At 47.1% G+C, this 24,715-nt stretch overlaps 1 protein-coding gene across 2 annotated transcripts in view; it reads left to right on the top strand.

Moving 5' to 3' along the window:
• The window catches only part of CCDC88C (coiled-coil and HOOK domain protein 88C), a 149,560-nt gene that overhangs the window by 13,705 nt on the left and 111,140 nt on the right, over window positions 1-24,715 (top strand). The window contains exon 1 of one of the 2 annotated variants that reach the window (XM_077123348.1): window positions 2,056-7,666. The exons of the other annotated variant lie outside the window; for it this stretch is intronic. Within the exon in view, the coding sequence (XP_076979463.1) occupies window positions 7,634-7,666 (33 nt within the window). The 5' untranslated portion in view covers window positions 2,056-7,633. Of the gene's footprint in view, window positions 1-2,055; window positions 7,667-24,715 lie in introns of those variants that run through there. 2 annotated transcript variants of the gene reach the window in all.

Below are 24,715 nucleotides of genomic sequence, written 5' to 3'. Positions count from 1 at the left end.
AAATGGGTTAGAGAGAAAGCCTGTGATACAGTCTTGATTTTGTAGCTTATATCTATGTTCCGAGGACATCTTGATCATAAATACACCTCTGATTGCAGAATGGGAAAATATAAAGAAAATTAAATTTGCACATCACTCACCTCCTAGTAGTAACTGTTAATATTGTGTGTATTTTTCAAAGTGCGGGTCAAACAGTTCATACTGCTTTGTAACCTGCTGGTCTTCATTTCCTGGGGCTACCATAACAAGGCACCACAAACTGCGTGGCTTAAAACCACAAAAACTTACTGTCTCACCATTCTGGAGGCAAGAAGTCAGAAATCACCGTGTCAGCAGGGCCGTGCTTCCCTTATGTCTTTGGGGCTCTGGAGGAGGGTGGCAGGTGACCCATGGCATTCTCTGGCTTGTGGCATAACTGGGTCTCTGTCTGTCAGTCCAAATTTCTTCCTTTTATAAGGCCAGCAGTCATATTGGATTAGGGCCCACTCTCCTCCAGTTTGGTCTCATCCTGATGGTCTTCAGAGATCCTATTTCCACATAGGGTCAGTCCCCAGATGGGGATTTAGGACTTGAACATATCTTTTAGGGGGACACAACTCAATTTGTAACACTGCTGCTTTTTTTTTTTTTTTTTTTTTTACCTGTGCATTTTCCCATGTCATTAAATATTCTTTTATGTCGTGAATTTTAGCATCTACATGGGTCAATTTCATCATTGACCCTGAGTTATTCCTAAAGTCTCAGTTATAAACAATACTACCATGCACGTACTTGGCACCTACATTTTCCACAAATGTTTTTACTTTCCTAGGATAAATTCCTAGCATGGAATTCCTGGGTCAGAGGCTCTATATACTCTGAGGGCGTTCACAATTGCCCAAATTGCCTTATTTACAGGACTTCTGTGCTTTTTTTTTTTTGCCAGAATAGTTTGCCCTTTCCCCATTGTGAAGGCGCTTGTTAAAATTGCAGTGTTCCTGATGGCTACCAAATGCCCCAGGCTTCTGTGTCTCTATCACCCAGCCAAAGTTCTGAAATTATCCTTACCAGGAGTCTCTGTGAACAGTAACAGAGTTACTGACTGCTGTTCTGGAATCTGTTGGGCAGAACTGCCCCAGGAGATTGGTGAGCTGGCGGGTGCACGGTGAGGGTAGGTGCTGGCCCAGGCAGGGCTCTCCTGTCCTACAGCCCGAGGCCCGGCCCCATCCATGTCAGGGGCCTTCAGGGTCCCACATCAGGCTGCAGCGGAAAGTGAAAACCGCAGTGAGGGCTTGCGGAGGTCCGTGGCCTATGTGGTCCCCTCCTTTCCTCTTTCTTTCCTCTCATTTCCCGTTCCTGCATTCTCTCCTGTGTGCCGTGATGAAGTATAGGATGAGGAAGCTGTGGTGCCCAGATTGGTGACTGTGGTTTGCCAGGGTCACCTTATTCTTTTCTCTTTCTGTTTCTTTCTTGTTCTTAAGACTCTTCTCCCTGCTTGGGGTGTGGGGGAGGGGGGAGGCCAGGCACCCACATGCGCACAGGACCCGGATGCAGGACTGGATGCGGCCTCAGGGGCCCCCCGGTTTGGGGAGGGAAGGGGTTACCGAGAGATTCCCGAAGGGGTGACACTTGCAGAATTAGTCAGGAGCTAGTCTGGCAAAAAGCGGGTGTCCTAGGAGAGGGAACAGCACCTGCAGAGCTGCAAAACCTGAGTGGCCAGAGGTTGGGGTGCTCATCGGGAGTGGTGCTGGGTGAGGCTCTAGACAGATGCCGTGCTAACGGATTTGAACCTTATCCTGAAGGAGTCTCAGGAGAATTTTTAAGAGAAAGTATGAGACAGAAAGTGGGCGTCCATATTCAGAACAGATGGACATTGGGAGGGAGTAGGAGGTGGGGCAGCTCGGGGGGTCAGGACCAGGCAGTGGCAGAGGAGACTGGCGGGTGGATGGGCCAGCCTGGGTGTGGGCGGTGAGCGGGCAGAAGCCCGCTGGGGCTGCTGGTGATGCTCATTGGGGTGAGGCTGGGGGCTGTGGATGAGGAGGAGGGAACCTAGCTGGGGGTACAGCTGGGGCACATGGGCTGGGGGTTAGGAGAGAAGTCTGAGAGGAGATGCAGGCGTCTGACTCATGGTTGGGTTGGGGCAGGAGTCACAGAATGAGGATGTGGGGGTGAGACCAGCTCCAGCCGAGGTGGAAGCTCTGAGAGACCCTTGGGGTTAGAGGAGCCTGTGAGGAGACCCCCATGAAGTGGGAGGGCAGGACAAGATGGGGAAGTGGTCAGCAGAGAGGAGAATGCCCTGGGAGAGGGGAGCAACCACAGAAGGGTGGGCAAGCATCTGAGGGGACAATAAAAAGCTTTCCCAGGCCCAGAAATGCTGACGCCCCTTTTCCCCCTGCCAAGCTTCTGGGTGGGGCTCAAGCGGGCTGAATTGGTGGAGAACTGGGCTAGAGGATGAGGAGCTGGGGGCACGGGGTTCTGGTGGTGGCAGCTTTCAGGGAATTCCCCTTTCTACACTTAGCAGAAGGTGTTTACCCCTGACCGGTGACCCTCCCTGTGTCTGTCAAGCCTCATGGTCTTCCTGGGGGAGGGATGGACAAACAGGAGCCGAGGACCCCTGGGGCTGTGCCACATTCCCAGACCTTCCTGGACGCTGACCAGGGGCTGCCAGTTGAACTTCATTTCCCTTCTTTTTCCTCCTTTTTGTTTTTATGAGAAATGCTGCCAAGGCACCCTGAATAGCAACCAGGAACTTCGGAGCTCAGCTCTGCCTAAATCAGAAGGTGGAGAGAAGAGGAAAGGGAGGGAGCCCACGGGAGCCAGGCCCTCTGCTAGGAGCTTTAGAGCCTTGTCTATTTTAATCATTATATCAGCATTGCAAGGAGGAAATTACTATTCCTCTTTTACAGATTGGGAGGCCAAGGCTCATAGAGTAAGATAAGGAAACAGCCCCTGGAAGCCCCCAATTTTCTTGGTTGTTGGCTGCATGGGGAAACATCTTTCTAAACACTGAGCTTTCTAGAATGGTGTAGAGATGGGACTTGCCATGGGCCTTGCCACTGTTGGGTGAAGGCTGGCAGAGGCTTTTAGTATCTTTGGCATGGGTGTTTGCCAGTGGGGTGGGGTGGATCTCAGCCAGAATCCGCGCATGGTCTGCCGGCTGGGTGCCTGCATCCTGGGGTCTCCCTTTGGGACTCCCTCTTGTTAACCAGATTTCACACCATCTGGGTGCCCCAGAGGAAGGGACTGGGTTGCTTCACGCCCTCTGAAGCCACCATTTCCGGGGTTGGGTGGTGGGAGGAAGGGTGGCAGGCAGGCAGCAGCTGGGCTCAGACTTCACCCTCCCTACTTACCACCTCCCCCCCACACCCCCAGCCCGCAGGAAGCTGAGAATCAGGGCTAATTGCAGGCAGTGGGGAGGGGCGAAAGGTGGGTCTGCTGTAATTAGTGGCGTTGGAATTCAGCCAGGACTGGGAGGCTGAAGGCAGGGACAGTCTACAGACTTTGGCCTCCCAGTTCTTTCACAAAGGTCTTCAGACCCAGCCTTTCTGGTCTCACTGGGCACCTCCTCCTGGCCTTCAGTCTAGACCTTGAGTCGCTAGTTTTCCCTCTCTCCCAGGACCTGCCAGATTAAAGGTGGGTGCTCTTGGCTCAGAAGCCCTACCTTTTGCCCCCATGTGTTGCAAGAGCCACCTGAGGTCCCTGCGGGCTGACACCTCATTTGGGTCTTCCCTGTGCAGCTCTGGGCCTGAATGCCTAGGCACACAGTCTCAACGGCCCAGCCCAGAGACCTGCTCCAGCCCTTACGGTGGCAGATCCAGACGTCTCTACCCAGGTCCCTCTCTTTCCTCTGATCAGCATTTCTTTCCAGAGTCAAGTTTCTGGTCACCCAGTCTCACCATGTGAAAGAATAACTTTTTCACCTTTTGCTCAGTTTTCACTCTTAATTCATGGTCATTCTTTTAAAAAGAATTGTGCTTCTGAGCCCTTGGCACCAGGTAGGGTGTGGTGCACAAAGCTGTGTTGGTTGGGGAGTGGAACTCTCACTCTCAATCTATAGGGCAAATGGTCTGAATTAGTGCTTCCAGCAAAATTACAGACTTCACATATCCTGACCCTCAGGGTCCACTGGGTCCAACCATGAATGTTAAGGTCTCAAGTGCCAAGAGTGAACTGTACTTCCGTTGATGGTGCTACATGGCCCTGTTTTGAGTCAGGTCTTGTCTGTCTTAAATTCAGCACAGTACCTGTGGGAATCTGGTGCTGAGAGAACTCAGTTATATTGGTATGAATGAAAGTAAGACACAATTTATTTTATAGAACCCTAAACACTGGAAGTGGGAAGAGGTACCTGTCCCTTTTGTGACAAAGAGGCGGGAAATAGATTCTTCAAGTTCAAAAAATAAGAAAATAAGATTCTCACCCTTGCCTTGGGTTTTGGTGTTAAATGCCAAGATTAGCGTGTTTGATGTTATAACTGGTTTGTGAGAAGGAGTCTCCGAAGAACTTGCCCAGGCACGCTTTGCCCCTCCATAAAGCCAACTGCGTGGCTGCCTTCCAGGGCTAATAACAGTTTTTGGTATTCAGCTGTTCTTTCTGGAAAGGCAGAGTTTTTCTGCTCCTTTGCTGTGACGTTTAGCGCCGTGGTCATTGAAGATGTTTCAGATGGCTTCCCTACACATGCCGGTCTTACTTTTCGAGTAATGAGGGCAAGGACAGAGGATGAGGAAGTACATGACTTGACTTGGTGGGTTCAGCCATTAATGTGGATGCGTGGAGGAGGCCACACCCTGTACCCTCCAACTGAGAGTTTATTGATGATATTTTTAGGGCTGGGGAGGGAAAAGAGGAGGCTACCAGGTATACCTGCAAGGGTTTTATTAGTTTGCTCTTGGGATTTCAGCAGGTTAAAGGGAGAGGGGTGCCATTCTAAATATAAGGCCACTCTTCCCGGCCACTTGTTGGTGCAACTTCAGCAAGAAATCTCCCACCATTGCTTCCACTGGTGGCCTCCTGGGCACTTCTGGTGCCAGAGCTGGCTTGAAGGGGGAAATTAGTATTGCTTTCTCTGCTTGGGGTATGAGGTTGGCCTTTGCTGAGTGGAATCAGGTGAGATCTGTAGGGTTACCTCTCTGCTTTCCTGAAGGCCAGGAAGGTGGAGCCAGAGAGGGGTGAACAAGCCAGGAGGTAAGTAGTAGGCTCTGAACCAGGGAGAGCTCACCAGTTTGCCAACTTGGGCAGTTAATCCTTTCAAGGGTCTAGGAACTTGAGTTCCAGTTCCAGGCCCAGTCTTTCACTGATTAGCAGTGTGATTTAGGTGTATTACTTTTCACCTGTAAGTTAGGGGTCATACCTTTTAGTTGTTGCGAGGCTTGTGAAATAATTTAGTTCCTTGAAGCAGTGACCAGTAACCAATAGTTCACATTTCCAGACTGTCTGGCAGGGGTGGCCTTATTAATCTGTATTCTTCAGATGGAGGGGGCACAGCTGCTGGTGTAGATAGAGAACTGGGGAGTCAAGAGACACACATTTAAAGAAAAACAAATAGCCACAAACCTTTCTGTCTGCAGAGACACATGTTTTGCCTTTGGTTCCTTTGAGCTCATCCCCCGTGTATGTGGCCTTGGGCAAGTTTTTCATCTCTTTGAGCCTTTTTATCTGAAAAAGTGGACATATTTGTAGTTCCTGCCTCTGAGGATTGTAGACAGTGGTAATTGAGGGCCTTGTACAGGGACCATGCTGGCAGGTCCAGCCCCGCCTCGGGTTTTGGAAGCCAGGACCTGCATTGGTATTTTTACGCAGCGTTAACTGCTCGGTTGCTGGTTGGTGAATGAGCTTATGGGCACACAGAACCCTGAGCCACTTTGTGCATGGGTGTCCAGCTGAGCTACTCTGTGCACAGGTGTCCAGCTGAGCTACTCCATGCACTGGTGTCCAGAGTAAGGAATGCATCTGGACACCAGCTGGTAGACTGGTGTTATGGGCGGGTCCACCTCTGTGGGCCTCGGCTCACTTATTAGTGAGTAGCTTATCGAAGTTCCCTTCCGGGAGTAGCATCCTCTGATCTGATTGGATTACGCACGTGCACGCATGCGCACGCACACACACAGACATGTTTGACATCACCCAGACTTTTTCTCCTCTCTGTTCATTTGCTTAAACTCACTGCATGCTTTACAGTGTACTGAGTGGCTTACATACATTATCTCATTGAATCCTCATGATTGTATGTACCCTCAAAAGTGGGTGCTGGGTCATTTTCTTCTGTTTGTACTGATCACTCCAGCCTAGAGACAGTCTACTGGCATTGAGAGTTAATGACAAGATATCTAACAATATAAGGCATGACTCAGTGGAGTAGTTAATTCAGAGACTAAGTTGTGCATTCAGGGAACACTTCAGGGGGCTCCTTGCACTCTGCCCTGGCCCAGATCCTCGCTAGGCCAGAATGACCCCGCAGAGGCCCTAACCTCTTACCACTTTCTAGGCTAAGTAATTGGAGGACAGAGGTCTGCCTTATTCATTCTATTCTTCTAGAGTAATTGGAGGATAGGGAGGACCTTCCTTATTCACTCTGTGTCCCTGACTACCTGACACCTAGCAGGGGTGAATAGAGGAGGGGTCCTGGTGCCTTTTGAATCCCACTCTTACAGGGGCCCCTGCTGCTTTCACGCCAACCTGCAGGCTTTTCATGTGGTGTTTGCTTTGTTGATGGAGATGCCATATGTCAGGTGCTGGAGGCTGGGTCCCTGGGGGGTAGAAATTTGATTGATTGTTTTCATCTTTGTCTAGCCAGCTTGGCTCCCTTGAGCTTTCTGATGTTTAGGTCTAATGACTTTAAAACTTGAAAAACAAATGCCTTCTTTCCAGGCTCTTTTCCCGTCCTTACAGCCAGTCAGGTTAGTTTCTTTCCCTTTAAGTTATAGAATTATAGAATTATAGCTCAGAAACTTTGGAGCAGTTTTGGTATTTTTTGGTATGGGTGTGTGTGTGTGAGAGAGAGAATTTATGACATTAGAATTTGTAGGATAGAGCACGCACATCTGAATTTTTCAGGTGGAAATGGCTCAAGAACCACAGATGTGGTTGTCCCATGGTTGAAGTGCCAAAAGAAAGAAGAGTTGTGGTTTCTGATAACTTTGGGCTCTTTTTATAGCCCTCTGAGGCATTTCATCCAAAGCCACTCATCCATCTGCAGAGACCAGATGGCGCTGAGATGTGTGGTTCACCTGGAAGGACAAAGGGTTTAGATTTGTCCATCTTCCCTTCTCCCCACCTGCCCTGTCTCTTCCTTTGGGATATAAAATCAGGCGACCTCTGCTTGTTCGTCCGGGGCAGGGATGGGAAGGAGGGGCTTAGGACAGTGTTCTCCCCCACCCGCCCTGTCCTGCTCAGCCTCTCCCAGGCTTCTCATTTCCTCTGCAGCAAGTGGGAATCCCTTCCTGAACCCATGCTCCCTGCAGGCCTCCCAGGGTGTCCTCCCACTTCCCCCCACCCCCCAACACACACACACTGGAGTGAACTGAAACAAGTGGCCCATCCTGGAGCAAGTGACCCAATCCCTCCAGGCTATTTCCTCCTTTCTCAAATGTGATAATACCTGGACTGAACTCACTGGGTTGTGACCGGACTCAGCAAGAGAAGAAGGGCTTGCAAAATGCTTAGCTGCATTTTACAGCGCTGTTGCCTGGTGAGTACTGGCTAAGATACCACCTTTGCTCCTGGGTGGTTGCTCTAAATGGCCTCCCTCTACATGCACCCATTCCCCTGGACTTAAGCCTTTGCTTATGGGGTTTTTCCTGCCTGGAGCACTATCCTTTGTCTGTCTCTGTGAAGCTTGTGCTGACTCTGAACCTTTTTAATTATTTGTATTACCAGCATCTTCACACTGCTCAGCTCTCTGCTCTCAGTTGCTTTCTCTGTGTCCCCCTTTGGATGACAGGCTTCCTAATGGCAGGGACACTGGTGGCCTTTGACCCTTCCCAGGGTCTAGGAGCACAATAAATGCTGGCTGAAGAGTGGTCCTAATACTTGCTGGTTTATGCTTGGATTCCTCGCTGCCGTTCCATGAACTGATGGTTTCTGAAAGAAGTTGTACAACTCCCCTCTCCAACACGAGAGTCCAGTGCCAGCCAGAGAACTTCCCAGGGGCAGGTTTATGTGACAGGCTGGAGTGGACTCTGAAATGCACCTGCTTTTGCCTTACCTGTATGGAAAACGCTCAATCTCTTGTAGACTGTGGGGTTCAAAGGGTGGGATAAATTGATTTCTAAAGGCAAAGCCACTTTGACAAACCTTTTAAACTCAAACAGCCTTCTTAAACAGAAATTAATTGGAAATGTGACCAGTGAAGCCTTCATCCTTTCTTTTTCCCTTTGAAAAGATTCTCCTTAATTCTGACTAACTGAGGTTTCCTTCCCTGCTCTAGGAGGTTGAAGCCAGGACCTCAAAGCAGCATATCTATAACACTCTTCTTCCCAAATTTTTGGCCTTGGTGTTTTTTGTTTGTTTTGATGGGGGCTGGGGGAGGGCAGCGAGGGAGGGCACATAGTAAAGGAGGGGTCTGGATGCCACAGTTTATAGATCATTTAAATTCCCAGGTCTATTTAACTCCTCCTTCCGGGTCTACCAGTGGCAGCTGTCCTGGTGGCCCCAGGGGCACCTCCTTCCAGGGGCCCAGAGGATCGGGGACAGCCAGCTGGAATTAGGAGGTGAATTCAGGACGTAGCTGTGAAACCCTAGTGTACATTCAGAGTTGGTGGTTAAGAGTTTAGAAGATGTGAAGGGTAACCACAGCAGAGCACAAATGAAAGAAAAAACAGAATAGAGTATATTCAGAAAATTTAACCTTTAATCTTTTAGAACACAATTGGCATGCTTTTTTTTTTTTTTTTTTTTTTTTTTTGCAGCGAGGGGGTTTGTACCCTGATGTTGTCCTAAAAGTATTTTGTACTTCATCCCCAGGGTCTAGCCTGAGGCCCCACAAGGAAGGGGTTAAGTATAGGGGGTGTGTGTCTGAGTATTCCAGAACATTGCTGTTTGCCACTACTGTCATCTTAGTAGTAACTTAAGTGCCTGCTTGGAAGGTGGCGGACAGCTACTACGGCTCCTCCTGTATGTGCCTTCCTTCAGGCTTCACCTTCTCAAGGTGGCATTAGTTCCCGTCTCTAAGATGAGGAGATGGAACCTCAGAGAAACCAAGCTCCCCAGGAATCCTGTCCAACGGCAGAGCTAGGGGACTGAGCCCACGTCTGTCCATTTCCCGAGGCCCCTGTCCTCCCCATCCTCCAGTTCTGACCAATGACGGTGACCCCAGCAAGGGATCACCTGCTGCAGCCTCTGGACTTTGGGAATCTCTATGTTGTTTTGGATTTTATCTTTTTAAAACTCCTTGAGGCTCTGGGACTCCTGTAGTAGAAGGAGAAGCGTTGCCTTTCTGCATATGTTCCTGGAAGGCCTTGGTCTTTGTCTCCTAGTGACCCGCGGTGCCCGTTTGGAACAACCAATTTTGAGACCGAGAGGTTGGATGGGTGAGTGCCCCGTGGCAACGTCTTTACCGCCCCGAGGTTTTCTGTGGTGGGGAGCTTCAGTCAACATGAATACCTCTGAAATGCCGCTTGTGGTATGTCTTCATTTAGCACAGGACACGTGGCATGCTTTGGGTATTAGACTGAATTAGATGGGTCCCTAGTAAGGAGATGGAGATGCTAAAAGCCATAAATTAGAAGAAGGATAGAAGACGTGTGTGGGGCATGTGGCTGCGTGACTCTGGTATTTTTTGAAGTAACGAAGTGGGCATTTCACAAGCACTGGGGTGTTATCTGTAAAGAGCTGGAAGCCCACCCACCCTGGAGGGTGGCATAGCTCTCCCGTGCACGTGGCTAACCATGGCTTGTTGAGCAGGACCTGTCAGCGTTTTTCTTTTCCGTTTTCTTTTTCCTTGATTGTTTAAAGAAAAAAACATTTTTACTTGGAGTCAGCATAAGGCTTTTTCCCGTGTGGAAGCAATTAATCTTAAGTCCCAGCAGCCAAGATCTTCCTGTTGATGATGGAAAGTGCTAGAATATGAAGACGCTTTAAGGGTTCATGCTTCTCCCAAACCAGAATGATAGTATCAAGCTCAGGAAGCCTTCCCACCTTCCGCTCCCGTCCACCACCTCTGAAGCCTTTGGGTTGAAGTCAGTGACCTGCACTTTGAACTTGAAATCACATCCAATAGAGCAGTTGGTTGCTTTACCTGGGGGAACCAGGAAGGGTGAGAGGAAGGCTTAGCAGAGATCAGGGCCCAGTCCTCTCATTTCCCTTTTTAGCCTCTGGACTTGGAGGGAGACCAGCAGGGCCGTGTTCCCCTTCTCATCTTACCTACCCCTACCTGACCTGTGAAGACCTCACTCCTCTTGGATATCAGCTGCTAAGGTCTTGGTGCCCAGTCAGGCCATAAAGCAAACCAGTTTGACCTTCTGGCATCCGGATTAGTATTAGGCTGGTGGATAGTTGGATTGGAGAGGTCGTTTTCCGTCTGGAATTGACCCTTCTCGGCCCCTCTAAAGGAGACATTGGTCCAGAAAAATATCCACCCGCCATCTCGTCACCTCAGCACATTAAGGTGGTTCATAGTTCACTGTCCCTCAGAGCCTGTGGCCTTTCCTAGGGAAGGGAATCCGTCTTCTCAGAAACAGCTGAGGCCTATTAATACCCTGGGAAGTCTGCAATTACTCAGCCAAAGGGGAAGGGCCCCCTTCCCTGAGTGTGTTTCTGAGGTAGGGCCAACTGTTAGAACAGTTATCAGTCTTTATTTGGTTGAAATGTCACGTGTTGAGCGTTCTAGTCCTTTTTCAGTCATTTTCTGTGTTTCACAAGTGGCTGACAGCTTGCTGTATATATTTCTTGTTTACAGATCATTTTGCAAGCTTATGTTGAGCATCTGAGGGAAGCCTGGAGGAAAAGTCGCTTTCTGTTCTAGGCTGCTGAAGCTTGTGCCATCCAGGGAAAGCTAGTGCTCCCTTAGGTGCCCCAACAAGCCCTCAGCCAGAATCCCGAGTCGCTGATGCTGGAGCGTGACCCATGCTGTAGCCTAGGACATCTCCAGAACAGGTGCTCCCTGCTACTTGCCTGGACCTCCAGCTGAAGAGTGCTGGAAAGCTAGGTTAAAGCAGCCCAGAGCTAGGTGGTGCAGTCTCCTCATTTGACACCTGAGGGGGCTGAGAGTGGAGCTCTGAGGCCTGGACGGGTGAGGGGGGCTTGCCTAGGGCCACATGTGAGTTAATAGTGAGCTGGAATCCCAGCTCCTTGTGACGTGACAGATACCTGGCCAGACCCTGGCTGGACTCCTCAGTTGAATGTTGGTTGGGGGCCCACTTAACCCCCGAGTTATCTCCCACTTCCTGATCGAAGGCAGAACTTATGACATCCCTGGGGCTTGATAAATGTCCCTCTTTCCTTTTAAGACTCAGATGTTTAGAATGGATGATTGTTTCAGACCAAGTCCCGATGGCGTGTGCTTTTGCCATGTTGACTTGCAGCGTTAAAGCTGGAGGGGACTTACAGGCCATCCAGTGTCATGGTCTCACTTTCAAGCTGCACAATCTTCTGGACTCCACCCCCAGAGAGTGAGATTCTGATTTCACTGGTCTGAGGTGGGCTTGGTTACCAGGATGTTTAAAAAGCTCTTAGATGCTTCTAATGAGATAGTTCTGTTATGCATCCAGGGTTGAGAACCACTGGTATTGTCCAAGCCCACTACTAATTTAGCAGATGGAGAAGCTGAAGTGTGGAGATGGTGAGGTGTTTTTTGTTTTTGTTTTTTATTTTACAGTCCTTCAGCTTTCAAAGGCCAGAAGTGGGATGTTAGCAGGTGTCAGCATCACTCGCTGCAGCATCACTAGGCCTGAGCTGGATCTTTCAAAGAAGGATTGGTGGATCCTTGAACATTGTTCGAATCAATTTGCTGGATGTTCATGGGCTGGGGACTGCCTTCCTCTACCCGCTATGTAAGCATAGTGATCCAGTGTTTAGGAAAACATCCAGGTATTAAAGCAGAAGGAAGACCTCTGGCCTCCAGGTGGTCACCCTAATGACATAGGGCCTTTGAACCTGATTGGCCTTGTCCTAGAGCCCCAGGTAAGGCTACAAAACATACAGTGGTGTAGAAGCCTTGTACGTTTTTCTTTGACACGCTTATTGCTTCTAGTTTGGTTGTCATCTAATGTCCAGTGTAATTATCTTATGTGCTAAGTTTCAACCATCCAAGGATGTTGCATCATCGTATCCGATGCTCTAACTCCTCTTGTGCTTCGTTTCCTATGCTGCCCTAACAAGTCACCACAAACATAGTCACTTAGAACAACACAGATTTATTCTCTTCTAATTCTATAGGTTTTGTGTCCAAAAATCAAGGTGTTGGCAGGACTGCATTCCTTCCGGAGACTTTAGGGGAGAACCCATTCCCTTGCCTTTTCCTGCTTCCAGAGGCTGCCTGCATTCCTTGGCTCTCAGCCCCCTCCTCCATCTTCAGAGCCAGTGGAGTAGCATCCTTCTCTCCCCTCTGACTGCTCACCTCCTTCTGAGAAGAACTCTTGTGATCACATGGGGCTCCACTAGATTATCCAGAGTAATCTCTCCATCTCAAGAGCCTTAACTTAGTCACACCTGCAGAGTTCATTTGGCTGTGTAGGGTCACTTATTCACAGGTTCCAGGGATTACCGTGGACCTTGTTGGGCAGCCGTTATTGAGCTTGCCTCAAGGCAGGCTGCGGGGCTGTGCGAAAAGCCCTGATGTTCCTTGTCCCCAGCCACTATTCCACCCCAGGCCGGCCGCTTCTCCAAAGGCCCTCACCTCCACCGAGCACATCTTATATGCCTAGCACTCTGTCACAGCCCCGTGAGGTTCAGCAGATATAGGAACTGAGGCCTGAGAGGTTCAGTAACATAACTCAGCCGAGGAAATGTCTTCTCCAGATTCAGACTTGGAACTATGCAGCTGAAAAGTCTACCATCCTGCCTTTTAACTCTAAAGGACTTTAATTGCCTTTGCATAAACATTTTGTATTTATGACCCTGCTGTTTGATTTTTTTTTTTCCAAACACAGTTGCCTGTGTTAGAGGCCATGCATTTTAATATGAACAGTTACTCCAAAAGTTGATACCACCTTGGGCCAGTCATTCCACATCTTTGAACCTCAGTTTCCTCATTTGTAAAATGAGAAGCACAGAAGAGTTGGAGCAAGGGTATAACTGAGTTAATACAGGTAAAGCGCTGAGAGCAGTGCCTGGTACCTGGTACCTGGTACGTGTTAGTGATCATTTCCTTTACCACCTTTGATAGTAAAGGACACAGGAGAACTGGCTCATTGTGGGGGTTCCGGCCCCTTCTCTGGCAGAAGCATAGTTGGCTTTAGGGTGCCTGAAGTCGGTCTAGGGTGCTAGACTGGTTCGCAGCCCACAATGCAGGGCATGAGGGGGAAGTGTGCCAGCTTCTAAGGGACAGCAGAGATCCACTGCTGACCCCTCAGGGCTAGGGAATCGGCAAGGGATCCCTCCAAAGCGAACGGTCACATTCCATGCCATGTTGTGGCATCACAGGCAGTCTGAATCGTGCCCTGCAGGCCATGTGGGAGGACACACACAGGTTGTTCTGGAGAGCGGGAAGTGTTTGTCAGCTGCCAGAGGGGTCTGAATCCAGATGGCAGAAGAACTTGGCCATCACGATGGCTCGTGCATATGTACGGATATGCACAGGCCCTGTTGGTTCTGACAAGGGTCTGCTGCCTGCATTTGCTTTTTTTTTACTTGGGGGTTTGTCATAGGAGGGCATGAGTACATCAAAGGGGCTGTAAGAAGTATGGGGTAGATGTTATTATTCCCGTTTTACAGATGGCAAAATGAGGCCCTGGGGTGGTAAGTGGCTTGCTCAGGGTCACACATTTAGTGAGTGTCAGTCCCGGAATTGAAAACACCCATCTTGGGGGCTGGGCAGGTCACAAGGTACCTGGTACGGTGCTAGTTCCCACCCATTGATTCACCCTTTCCCCGAGTTTCCACTCCCTTGACCCACACCTTGGTGTCGCTGTCTGTCAGGTTGGCTGTGGTGTGAGCTGTGGGCCTGTGGGGGTGGGGTGGCGTGGAGCACAGCTGTGCGGGAATTTCTTGTGATAAGTTTCTTGCTTCAGTGAGCATTAGGGAGAAAGATGAAAAGACAATCGGAGCTCTGAGTTGGATGGTGGGTGTTCATTGGTAGATTCCTCTTTCTCCTGATTTTGTACTAACTGTTGTTTACTTAGCTTTAGACTGTTAGAAATATCAGGATTCTTATAGTTCTATAGTTGAAACCTCTGGCCAGCAGACTGCATTTTTTACCTGGGGTTCTGATGCCTTGGTGACTTGCAAACCCACAAGGCTAAACCTCAAGGCCAAACCAGCCCAGGGCATTGTGCTCCTAGTGGACCTTTTCTGTCTCGGGGAAGGGAGGCCCATCTTAAGTGCTGGTCCCACCACGTGGTTCCTTAGGAAGGACTCTTGGTGACCTCAGGGATCAGATTGCATTGCTTCATGGGAAGAAGTTGCCTTGAAAGAAACCAGGAGAGAAAACTTGTTGTCTTGAGGGAATAGAAACTGGTGGATGGTGACCTAAGAGCCACTTCCCTGCACTAGATTTGAGGGGCAGGGTTTGGGGCGTCACTGGGCCTCCTCCCCTGGGCTTCTCCAGTGATCAGGGATGACCAAGGGACCACCAAAGGCCTGGGTCCTCCCTGGAGGCTGCCGGCCGGGGAGGGAAATGAGGATGGATGCCAGGGCTTAAGGTCCACCTACACTGACTTAAGCCTCACACTGACAGAGCCTAGTTCACCAACTGGCCTGCAGAGAAGCTGCACATGCAGGAGAGTGTCTGATGCGCATACGAGGTGTGCGGGGGTGGGCAGGGTGGTGGTGCTGCCGTGTAGGAAGAGATAGACTGCCTTTTCTTCCTGGCACCAGCACATGGTAAACAGGGTGGTCGTGAAAGTCATCGTTTGTCCTCCTAAGAATATTTGTATGATCCTCATGGCTTAGATTTTGATGCATTGATTCTCATCTCAATCTTGTTGGATGTGAAAGAACGCCACGGTACCTAGGCAGGTGTGATACCCTCGGAATGACATCCGGGGATACACCAGTACACGAAGGTTCTCAGGTGTGATACCCTTGGAGGGTTTCACAGCACGGTGCACCTGGTGAACTGGCCTTCTTGGAAATAGAGGAATGCTGCCTTTCGGCAGGTTTCACAGCCTCATGTGTTACTGGAAAAGTCAGCACACAAATGAATTAGTTTCAGTTTCACTGTGAGAAAAATGGGCCTCATCTCTTTTGAGACTATCTCCTTACGGTGGTAGGCAACTCCAGCTTGGCGACTCCAGTTCATTGGCGACTCCAGCTCCCTGTCCCAGCATGCAGCGGACAGTTAAATAGTTTATAACCTGCAGGCGTGCTGGTGGCTTTTCCCAGCGCTTCACTTCCCAGAGGACGGCGCTGTTCCCAGGGGTGTCCGGTTTCCTCTCAGCCTTTCACTGGGTCCCACTCTGTTCTTAAGCCCCAAAAACTGGTTTTGCAATGTAAACTGATACCTGCATGGAATATCCTCAGCGAATAAGGATGGGACAGTTTAATAAGGTACTGGCAAACCTTTGAGGAGGTAGATTGCCCCTCTGGCTGCTCACGCCCACTCCCCTTTCCTTCCTTGTCCGTAACACTTGGGCGCCTACCCTGAATGAGGGAGGGGACTTCTTTTTCCTTGGTGCTGGGAGGAGGCCTTAATCAAAGTCTGGCAGTTTTGCTAAAACAAAGCCAGTCTTGCCTGGGGTCCTCCGCAACGCCCTGAAGTTCCTGGCCAGACTCCCCTCTGGCACGTGGCAAGCTGGGCTTCAAGCAGTCTCCTGGGGAGAGGAGCCTGTTTTGTGGAAGTGAGCTGCTCTGGGGCCTGGGAGAGCCAGGGCCCAGTGCTGACTCTTTCACCTGCAAGGAGCAGCTTTCCCTGTCTCCAGCTCTGCAGGAGATGGTGAGGAGAAAGGGGCTCTGACAGGGCAGCCTAGGCTTTTAAACTTATCATTCGTTTTGGCAGGGAGACCTTGGGACTTGGGAGCATGGAAGGTGCTGAGAAGAGGTGCATTGAGATATAGGAATTGGAGCCCCTGGGTCCCTCAGAAGGGATCTGGATATGGTTTCAGAGTGGGTTTCCCGTATGGGAAGAACACTGCGTGGAGGAAGAGGGTAGCATTGGAGAGTGGAGTCCAGGATCTTTTGGGGGCGAGGTCTGAGGCTGCCTCCTCTTCCTGAAGGGTTGGCGGTGGGGTGGAGAGGAAGACCGGGCACCCAGCTTGGTGACCTCAACGTGTATGGTGATGGTGATGGACAGAGCCCAGGGCCTGGCCGTGTCCTGGTTTGCTCCTCCTGATTGTTACAGAAACACAGGTGGAGGGCCCTATGGCCTGAGATGGAGATTAAAAGGAGACCGTTTTAAAACTGTTGGATATAATTGAGCCTGAGCCTCATGTCCAAGAAGGCTGTGGTCTCGTCTTGAATTTTCTTTAAGAGCCCAGATGGTTTGTGCCTGTACGCACCTCTCAGGCTCAAGTCAGATAGAATTTTATGCCCCCAGCCTAGATGATTGGCGTTTTTTCCCTCTTGTCTGAGTCCTCTTTCGCTTAACTGCAGATGGCTTCCACTTGGCAAGCACGCACGAACGGCCCCCTGGAGGCCCCGAGGAGGCATGCAGAGTGGACACAACATTATCTCTGCTCTCAACAGCTCACAATTCAGATACCTGAGAACATGAGGAACACAGAGGCTGAGTGGGAGATGGGCCTTCACTCAACTCCATAAGGGCTTTAGTTTGGAGAAACCTTCAGATTCTGTTATTCCTAAGAAAAAAGGTTGATTCAGAGTCCTGGTAAATTGGGGAAGGATTAATTATGTTTCTGCTTTTTGCACATCCTCTCCTTGGTACCCACCGCATTTACAATGTGCTTAGAATCCATCTAGTCCAGAGAATGTCAAATAGATTTCATCTTGGGTGCAGATTGTTGAGCTGTGGCTGCTTAGGGTGCTGTACTGATGATGATTAGGCTTTGCCCCTGATCTGTGGGAGAGAGTGCTTCAGTTGATTAGTGATATCTGCCATGGGTGCTTCAAGAGGAAGGAGGGTAGCACAGTGTTTGCCATCTTTAACTTTACAGATGAAGAAACTGGGGCTTAGAGAAGTTGTGATTTGTCTCTATATTCAGTGATGGATCTGAGACTAGAATGTAAGGGTGCCGAGTCTCAACCCAGGGCTCCTACATCCCTGATATTAAAGAGTCCATCCAAGCTAGAGAGACATGGCATATAAATGAGAAGAAAATATCAGACTGAACAGGGTGGGGAGAAGTAGGGTTTTCTGAAAATACACTGGAGAGGAAAGTGAGTTGGATCTTGAAGGAGAGTCCCGATTTGGATAGGAGACAATTCTGCCATCTCCTCCATGGGTGCTCACAGCAAGGCTGGCCACCTACAACAGAAAGTGTAAATGCTGATACCTTTAGCTTGCAACCTGTCAGGTTTTAAATAACTTTCCTTCAGTTGCAAGAAAAATGTGTAACTGTCATGGGCATAAATAAAATAAAATCCTAACCCCAGAAGATTATTTTTGTTTTATAGCAAATGGGAAAAGGAGGTTGTGTTAGTTAGATTCAGTTGTCAACTTGGCCAGGTGAGCATACCTAGTCTTGTTGCTACGGACATAAGCCAATGGTACGTGAACCTCATCTGTTGCTAATTACATCTGCAGTCAGCTAGGAGGCGTGTCTGCTGCAATGAGTGACAATTGGCTGGTGCTTAAATGAGAGAACGCACGCTTAGCACAGCCTAAGCAGCTCGGCATTCCTCATCTCAGCACTAGCAGCTCAGCCCAGGCCTTTGGAGATGCAGAAAGAAGTCATCCCCGGGGAAAGTTGTTGGAACCCAGGGGCCTGGAGAGAAGACCAGCAGAGACCATCTTGTACCTTCCATGTAAGAAAGAACCTCAGTGGAAAGTTAGCTGCCTTTCCTCTGAAGAACCAACAAAATAAATCCCCTTTTATTAAAAGCCAATCCATCTCTGGTGTGTTGCATTCCGTCAGCTAGCAAACTAGAACAGAGGTCTAATGGGCAAATGTGGCAAACCTTGCTGATGTTTGAATTGGAGTGATGGGTATATGGGGGCCTTGGACTCTTCTCTTTCCTTTTGTTTACATTTACATTTGAAATTTTTACATTAATTTACATTTACATTTGAAATTTTTCACAATAAAAAGGTTTTAATAATGTACAGAGTTCTACTAAAAACTTTTTGACTTGTGCATAACTCTTTGATGCTTTCTTATGAAACTGACATGCCTGTTTGGAGGTGAATGTCGGAATAATACACAGGTGCTTTGCTTTCGGGTCCTGCTTCCTCCTCCTCGTTTTTCTCAGCCCTTGTATGCTTCTTGATTTAATGCTTTCTGAAAAGTCACAGTATTTTCAACCCTCCTGAGACTGCCACAATCCGCATGCTTTGATAGTTTTACAAATGTTTTTTGAAACTATTGGTTGAATGGTGATGTACATTTTATTTTTCTTGAACACACATTTATTGAACATCTACATGTGGAGACAAACAAAAACAAGGAAATGAACGGCAGGATGGGGAGAAGGCTGGTTTTAAGATTCCGCACTGAACTTTTGGGATCCCTTCCTAGAGCTTGGAGCTGCTTTCTCACCGTGGGGTTTGTCCTGTCCCCAACAGTCTTGCCCCATTTTGACATCACATAACACCTATACTCAGCCCCAACCCCCTTTGCTTCTACTTATATTTTGTCATTCTGTTTTCAGGATCTTTTCCCCAGTAATTAAACCTCTTGAGAACAGAGACAGAGCCATCGTGAACTGTAATCCATACCAGCCCTAGTATGACCATGACAGGGAGGGGTAGGTTCAACAGATACATGTAACTTTTTAAAAAATTTTTATTAATAAAACCAATCAGCATACAATATGAACATTCTTTTTTTATCACGTAGTTGTATATTCATCATTATGATCATTTCTTAGAACATTTACATTGTTCTAATTTGCTAGCTGCCAGAATGCAATATAACAGAAACAGAACGGCTTTTAAAAGGGGAATTTAGTAAGTTGCTAGTTTGCAGTTTTAAGGCCGAGAAAATATCCCAATTAAACAAGTCTATAGAAATGTCCAGTCTAAGGCATCCAGGGAAAGATACCTTGGTTCAAGAAGGCCGATGAAATTCAGGGTTTCGCTCTCAAGTGAAAGGGAATATGGTGAACACAGTCACAGTTTCTCTCTCATCTGGAAAGGCACATGGTGAACACGGTCAGGGTTTGTCTCTCATCTGGAAGGGCACATGGTGAGCATGACGTCATCTGCTAGCTTCTTCTCCTGGCTTCCTGTTTCATGAAGCTCCCTGGGAGGCATTTTCCTTCTTTATTTCCAAAGGTCACTGGCTGGTGGACTCTGCTTCTTGTGGCTATGTCGTTCTGCTCTGCTCTCTCTGAATTACCTTCTTTCTCCAAAATGTTTCCTCTTTTATAGGACTCCAATAAACCAATCAAGACCCACCCAGATGGGTGGAGACATGTCGTCACCTAATCCAGTAACAGCCACTCTTGACTAAATCACATCATCCAGGGAGATGATTTGATTACAGTTTCAAACATACAGTATTGAATAGGGATTATTCTACCTTTATGAAATGGGATTTTGATTAAAACATGGCTTTTCTAGGGGGCATACTTCCTTTCAAACCAGCACATATATCAATTCAGAAAAAGAAATTTAAAAAAAACAACAAAAAATAAATTCATACATACCATACCCTTTACCCCTCCCTTGCATTGATCAGTAGCATTTCAATCTACTAAATTTATTTTAACATTTGTTCCCCCTATTATTTGTTTTTAATCCATATGTTTTACTCATCCGTCCATATGTAGATAAAAGAAGCATCAGACACAAGGTTTTCACAATCACACAATCACACTGAGAAAGCTATATCATTATACAATCATCTTCAAGAAACATGGCTACTGGAACACAGCTCTACATTTTCAGGCAGTTCCCTCTAGCCTCTCTTTTATGCCTTAACTAAAAAGGTGATATCTGTTTACTGCGTAAGAATAACCTCCAGGATAACCTCTTAACTCTGTAATCTCTCAGCCATTGACGCTTTGTCTCATTTTTCTCTTCCCCCTTTTGGTCTAGAAAGTTTTCACAATCCCTTGGTGCTGAGTCCCAGCTCATTCTAGAGTTTCTGTCCCACATTGCCAGGAAGGTCCACACTCCTGGGAGTCATGTCCCACGTAGAGAGGGGAAGGGCAGTGAGTTTGCTTGTTGTGTTTGCTGAGAGAGAGAGGCCACATTTGAGCAACAAAAGAGGTTGTCTAGGAGGTGACTGTTAGGCCTAATTTTAAGTAGGCTTAGCTATCCTTTGCGAGGTTAAGTTTTGTATGAATAAACCCCAAGATTGGGGGCTCAGCCTATTGCTTTGGTTATTCCTACTGCTTGTGAGATTATCAAGAATTCTCCACTTGGGAAAGTTGAATTTTCCCCCTTTCTCACTGTATTAGTTAGGGTTCTCTAGAGAAACAGAACCAACAGGGAACACTTGCAGATATAAAATTTATGAAAGTGTCTCACGTGACCGTAGGAACGCAGAGTCCAAAATCCACAGGGCAGGCTGCGAAGCCGATGACTCCAATGGATGGCCTGGACGAACGCCACAGGAGAGGCTCACCAGCCAAAGCAGGAATGCAACCTGTCTCCCCTGAGTCCTCCTTAAAAGGCTTCCCATGATTGGATTTAGCATCACTAATTGCAGAAGACACTCCCCTTTGGCTGATTACAAATGGAATCAGCTGTGGATGTAGCTGACGTGATCATGACCTAATCCTATGAAATGTCCTCATTGCAACAGACAGGCCGGCACTTGCCCAACCAGATGAACAGGCACCACAACTTGGCCAAGTTGACACCTGTCCCTAACCATGACACTCACCATTCCACCAATGGGACTTTGCATATACTTTTTTATTCACTGTTCAGATCCTTCTGGGATTTATTGAGGCATCACTCTGGACAAACCTACAAAATCTCATGCCCTACTCAAGGTTCCATGCACTTATGGTGTTCAATTAAGCTGTCCACATAAGTTATATTAGGAAATGCACTAGTCAAAATATAAATTTTGTACCAAATAAATATTTTTTGCTTTAGCTTCACACATAAGTTATAGTTTTAAAATATTAATTACCATCTATTTTCAACACCCTGCATCATTGGCATTCCTTTGTTCTTCCTCATGCAAAACATTTTTAAATTTGTATGTTTAGTCACTATCATTATACGCTGTAGGCATTCCTAGATTATACCATCTCAGTCTTTATCATATATCTTTCCTTCTGATTTCATTTGTGCACCCAGGCCTTCTCCCTCTATCATTCTCACATTCAGCTTCATTCAGTGTTCTAACATTACTGTATTACAGTTAGGTAGTATTGTGCTATCCATTTCTGAATTTTTACAATCAGTCCTGTTGTACAATCTATATCCCTTCAGTTTCAATCACCCAGTATCGATCCTGTTTCTGTCTCCTGATGACCTCTGTTCTTAATTGAAATTCTTCAAGTTCATTCATTAATGTTAGTTTATATCAGTGAGATCATACAGTATTTGTCCTTTTGTTCTGGCTAATCTCACTCAGCATAATGTCCTTAAGGTCCATCCATGTTGTTACATACTTCATACCTTTATTCTGTCTTAGAGCTGCATAATATTCCATTGTATGTATATACCGCAGCTTGTTGAGCCACTTGTCTGTTGATGGACATTTGGGCTGTTTCCATCTCTTGGCAATTGTAAATAATGCTGCTGTGAACATTGGCGTGCAAATGTCCATTTGTGTCCTTGCCCTCATGTCCTTTGAGTAGAGACGACATATAGATGGGTCCTGTTTTTTAATCCATTCTACCAGTCTGTGTCTTTTGATTGGGGAGTTTAATCCATTAACATTTAGTGTTATTACTGCACGGGTAGTACTTTCTTCTACCATTTTGCCTTTTGGACTTTATATGTCATATCTAGTTTTCCTTCTTTTTACCTTTACTCATTGTCTTCCTTTCTACACTCTTCTCCACACCTCTCTCTCTTGTTTTTTTTGTATCTGTCCCTAGTGCTCCTGTTAGTATTTCTTGCAGAGCTGGTCTCTTGGTCACAAAGTCTCTCAGTGTTTTCTTGTCTGAAAATGTTTTAACTTCTCCCTCATTTTTGAAGGACATTTTGCTGGATATAGAATTCTTGATTGGCAGTTTTTCTCTTTTAATAATTTAAATATATCATCCCACTGTCTTCTTGCCTCCATGGTTTCTGCTGAGAAATCTATGCATAATCTTATTGGGCTTCCCTTGTATGTGGTGGGTTGCTTTTCTCTTGGCCACTTTCAAGATTCTCTCTTTCTCTTTGACCTCTGACATTCTGATTAATAAATGTCTTGGAGTATGTCTATTTGGATATATTCTCTTTGGAGTATGCTGCACTTCTTGGATCTGTAATTTTAAGACTTTCATAAGAGTTGAAAAATTTTCAGTGCTAATTCCTCCATTAGTTTTTCCCCTCCTTTTTCTTTCTCTTCTCCTTTTGGGACATCCACAACACGTACATTCGTGCGCTTTATATTGTCATGCAGTTCCCTGAGTCCCTGTTCATATTTTTCCATTTTTTTTCCCTGTATTTTCTTTTTCTTGTCGGATTTCAGATGTTCCGTCCTCCAGTTCACTAATTCTATGTTCTCCCTCTTGGAATCTACCATTATAGGTTTCCATTGTTTTTTTTCATCTCTTCTACCGTGACTTTCATTCCCATAAGTTCTGTGATTTGTTTTTTCTTTTGATTTCTTCTTTTTGTTCATTCCTTGCCTTCTTTATATCCTCCCTCAATTCATTGATTTGGTTTTTGATGAGGTTTTCCATGTCTGTTTGTATATTTTGAATTAATTGTTTCAGCTCCTGTATCTCATTTGAATTGTTGGTTTGTTCCTTTGACTGGGCCATATCTTCAATTTTCCTAGTGTGATTTGTTATTTTTTGCTGGCATCTAGGCATTTAATTACCTTAATTAGTTTATTCTGGAGATTGCTTTCACTTCTTTTACCTAGGGTTTCCTTGCTGGATGAATTTGTTGTCTGTCTGTTCTTTGACATTCAGTTCAGCTTTTTCTGGGCCTCTAGCTTAGGTTTTGTTTAACAGAGGAGAATTTTTCAGTTCTTGTTTTCTTGTTTCTTGCCCTGCTTGTATGGTACCTTTTCCCCTCCACCCTTAGGAGGGTCTATTTAGGTATTATAGACCTCAGCCAGATTTTCCCAGGCCAAACTGGCCTCCTATCAGGAGGAAAGAGTCACCTGCATTGGTTTTCTCTGAGGGTGAGACCCAGCAGGTTGAAAGACTTTACTGTGAAGTCTCTGGGCTCTGTTTTTCTTATCCTGCCCAGTATATGGTGCTTGTCTGCCTGCAGCACAGGATGATGTGGTACCTTTAACTTTGGTAGACTCTCCCTGCTGGGGAGGTGGCGGAGACAGAGGAGAGGCTGTAGGCTGGTTTTAATGACTTCAATTTACCAAACCTTGTGTCTGAATTCCTTGAGGGAGGGAATCCATCTGAGTTGGGCTTCACCCCTCCCCTGGGGAAGGCACAGGCTCCAGACAAGCCCTCAAATGAGCTTGTTTCTGCCTATGCCTGGGGCAGTTGCATCCTGAGAAGCCCTGCTGCTGTACCCAAAGGCAATCAAGCCTTTGTAGAAACACAGCCGCAAAAACCTGTTTCCTTTTTTTTTTTTTTTTTTCTTTTTCCGTTAGCCCTACCCCCTTGGTGCCGGGGCAAAAATGAGCGAGCTCCGCTTTGACCAGGTTCACCTGAGCTGGGGGCCTATTTTTAGTAATCAGAATTTGTTAATTAATTCCACAATTGGCGGTTGGTTGGGCTCAGCCCCTGCTGCTGGTAAAGTCTCTTTCCTTTTCCCTCTGGGAAGCAGCCTGTGGGGGAGGGGCGCTGGCCGCCATGGCTTGGGGAACTCATGGTTCTGGGGGTGCTCACAGCCAGTCGAGCTGATCCATGCTGGGGTACGCTGTGTGTCCCGTCATTGATGTGGCCCCAGGAGCTGTTCTGTACTGTCTCTGGTTATTTAGTAGTTGTTCTGGAGGACGAACTAAAACATGCACATTGCTAAACTGCCATCTTGGCCTGGAAGTCGTTTCTTTTTACTTTCTTGAGAAAATTTTTGATGCACAAAATTTTGAGGAGTTCCCATTTATTTATTTATTTATTTATTTCAATGCTTGTGCTTTGGGTGTAAGGTCTAGGAAACCTCTTCTATTATGTATTTATAAGATATTTCCCTACATTTTCTTCTAACATTTTTATGGTCTTTGATCCTTTTGAGTTAATTTTTGTATAGAGTATGAGATACGGATCTTCTTTCATTCTTTTGCATGTGGATATTCAGTTCTCTAGGCACCATTTATTGAAGAGACTGTTCTATCCCAGTTGAGTTGGCTTGACTGCCTTATCAAAGATCAATTGTCCATAGATGAGAGGGTACATGTGACTTTTGAGTTGTGCTTTTATCATGTTGGTTTCAAGTATACCCACTGGGAATGGGGAATGAGGAAGGAACTCAAATGGGAGAATCAGCTTCTGCAAT

This window comes from Tamandua tetradactyla, chromosome 12 (genome assembly GCF_023851605.1).
Source record: "Tamandua tetradactyla isolate mTamTet1 chromosome 12, mTamTet1.pri, whole genome shotgun sequence".
NCBI lineage: Eukaryota > Metazoa > Chordata > Mammalia > Pilosa > Myrmecophagidae > Tamandua > Tamandua tetradactyla.
The sequence above is the reverse complement of the archived record's forward strand: the minus strand, read 5'-3'. Positions and strand labels throughout refer to the sequence as shown.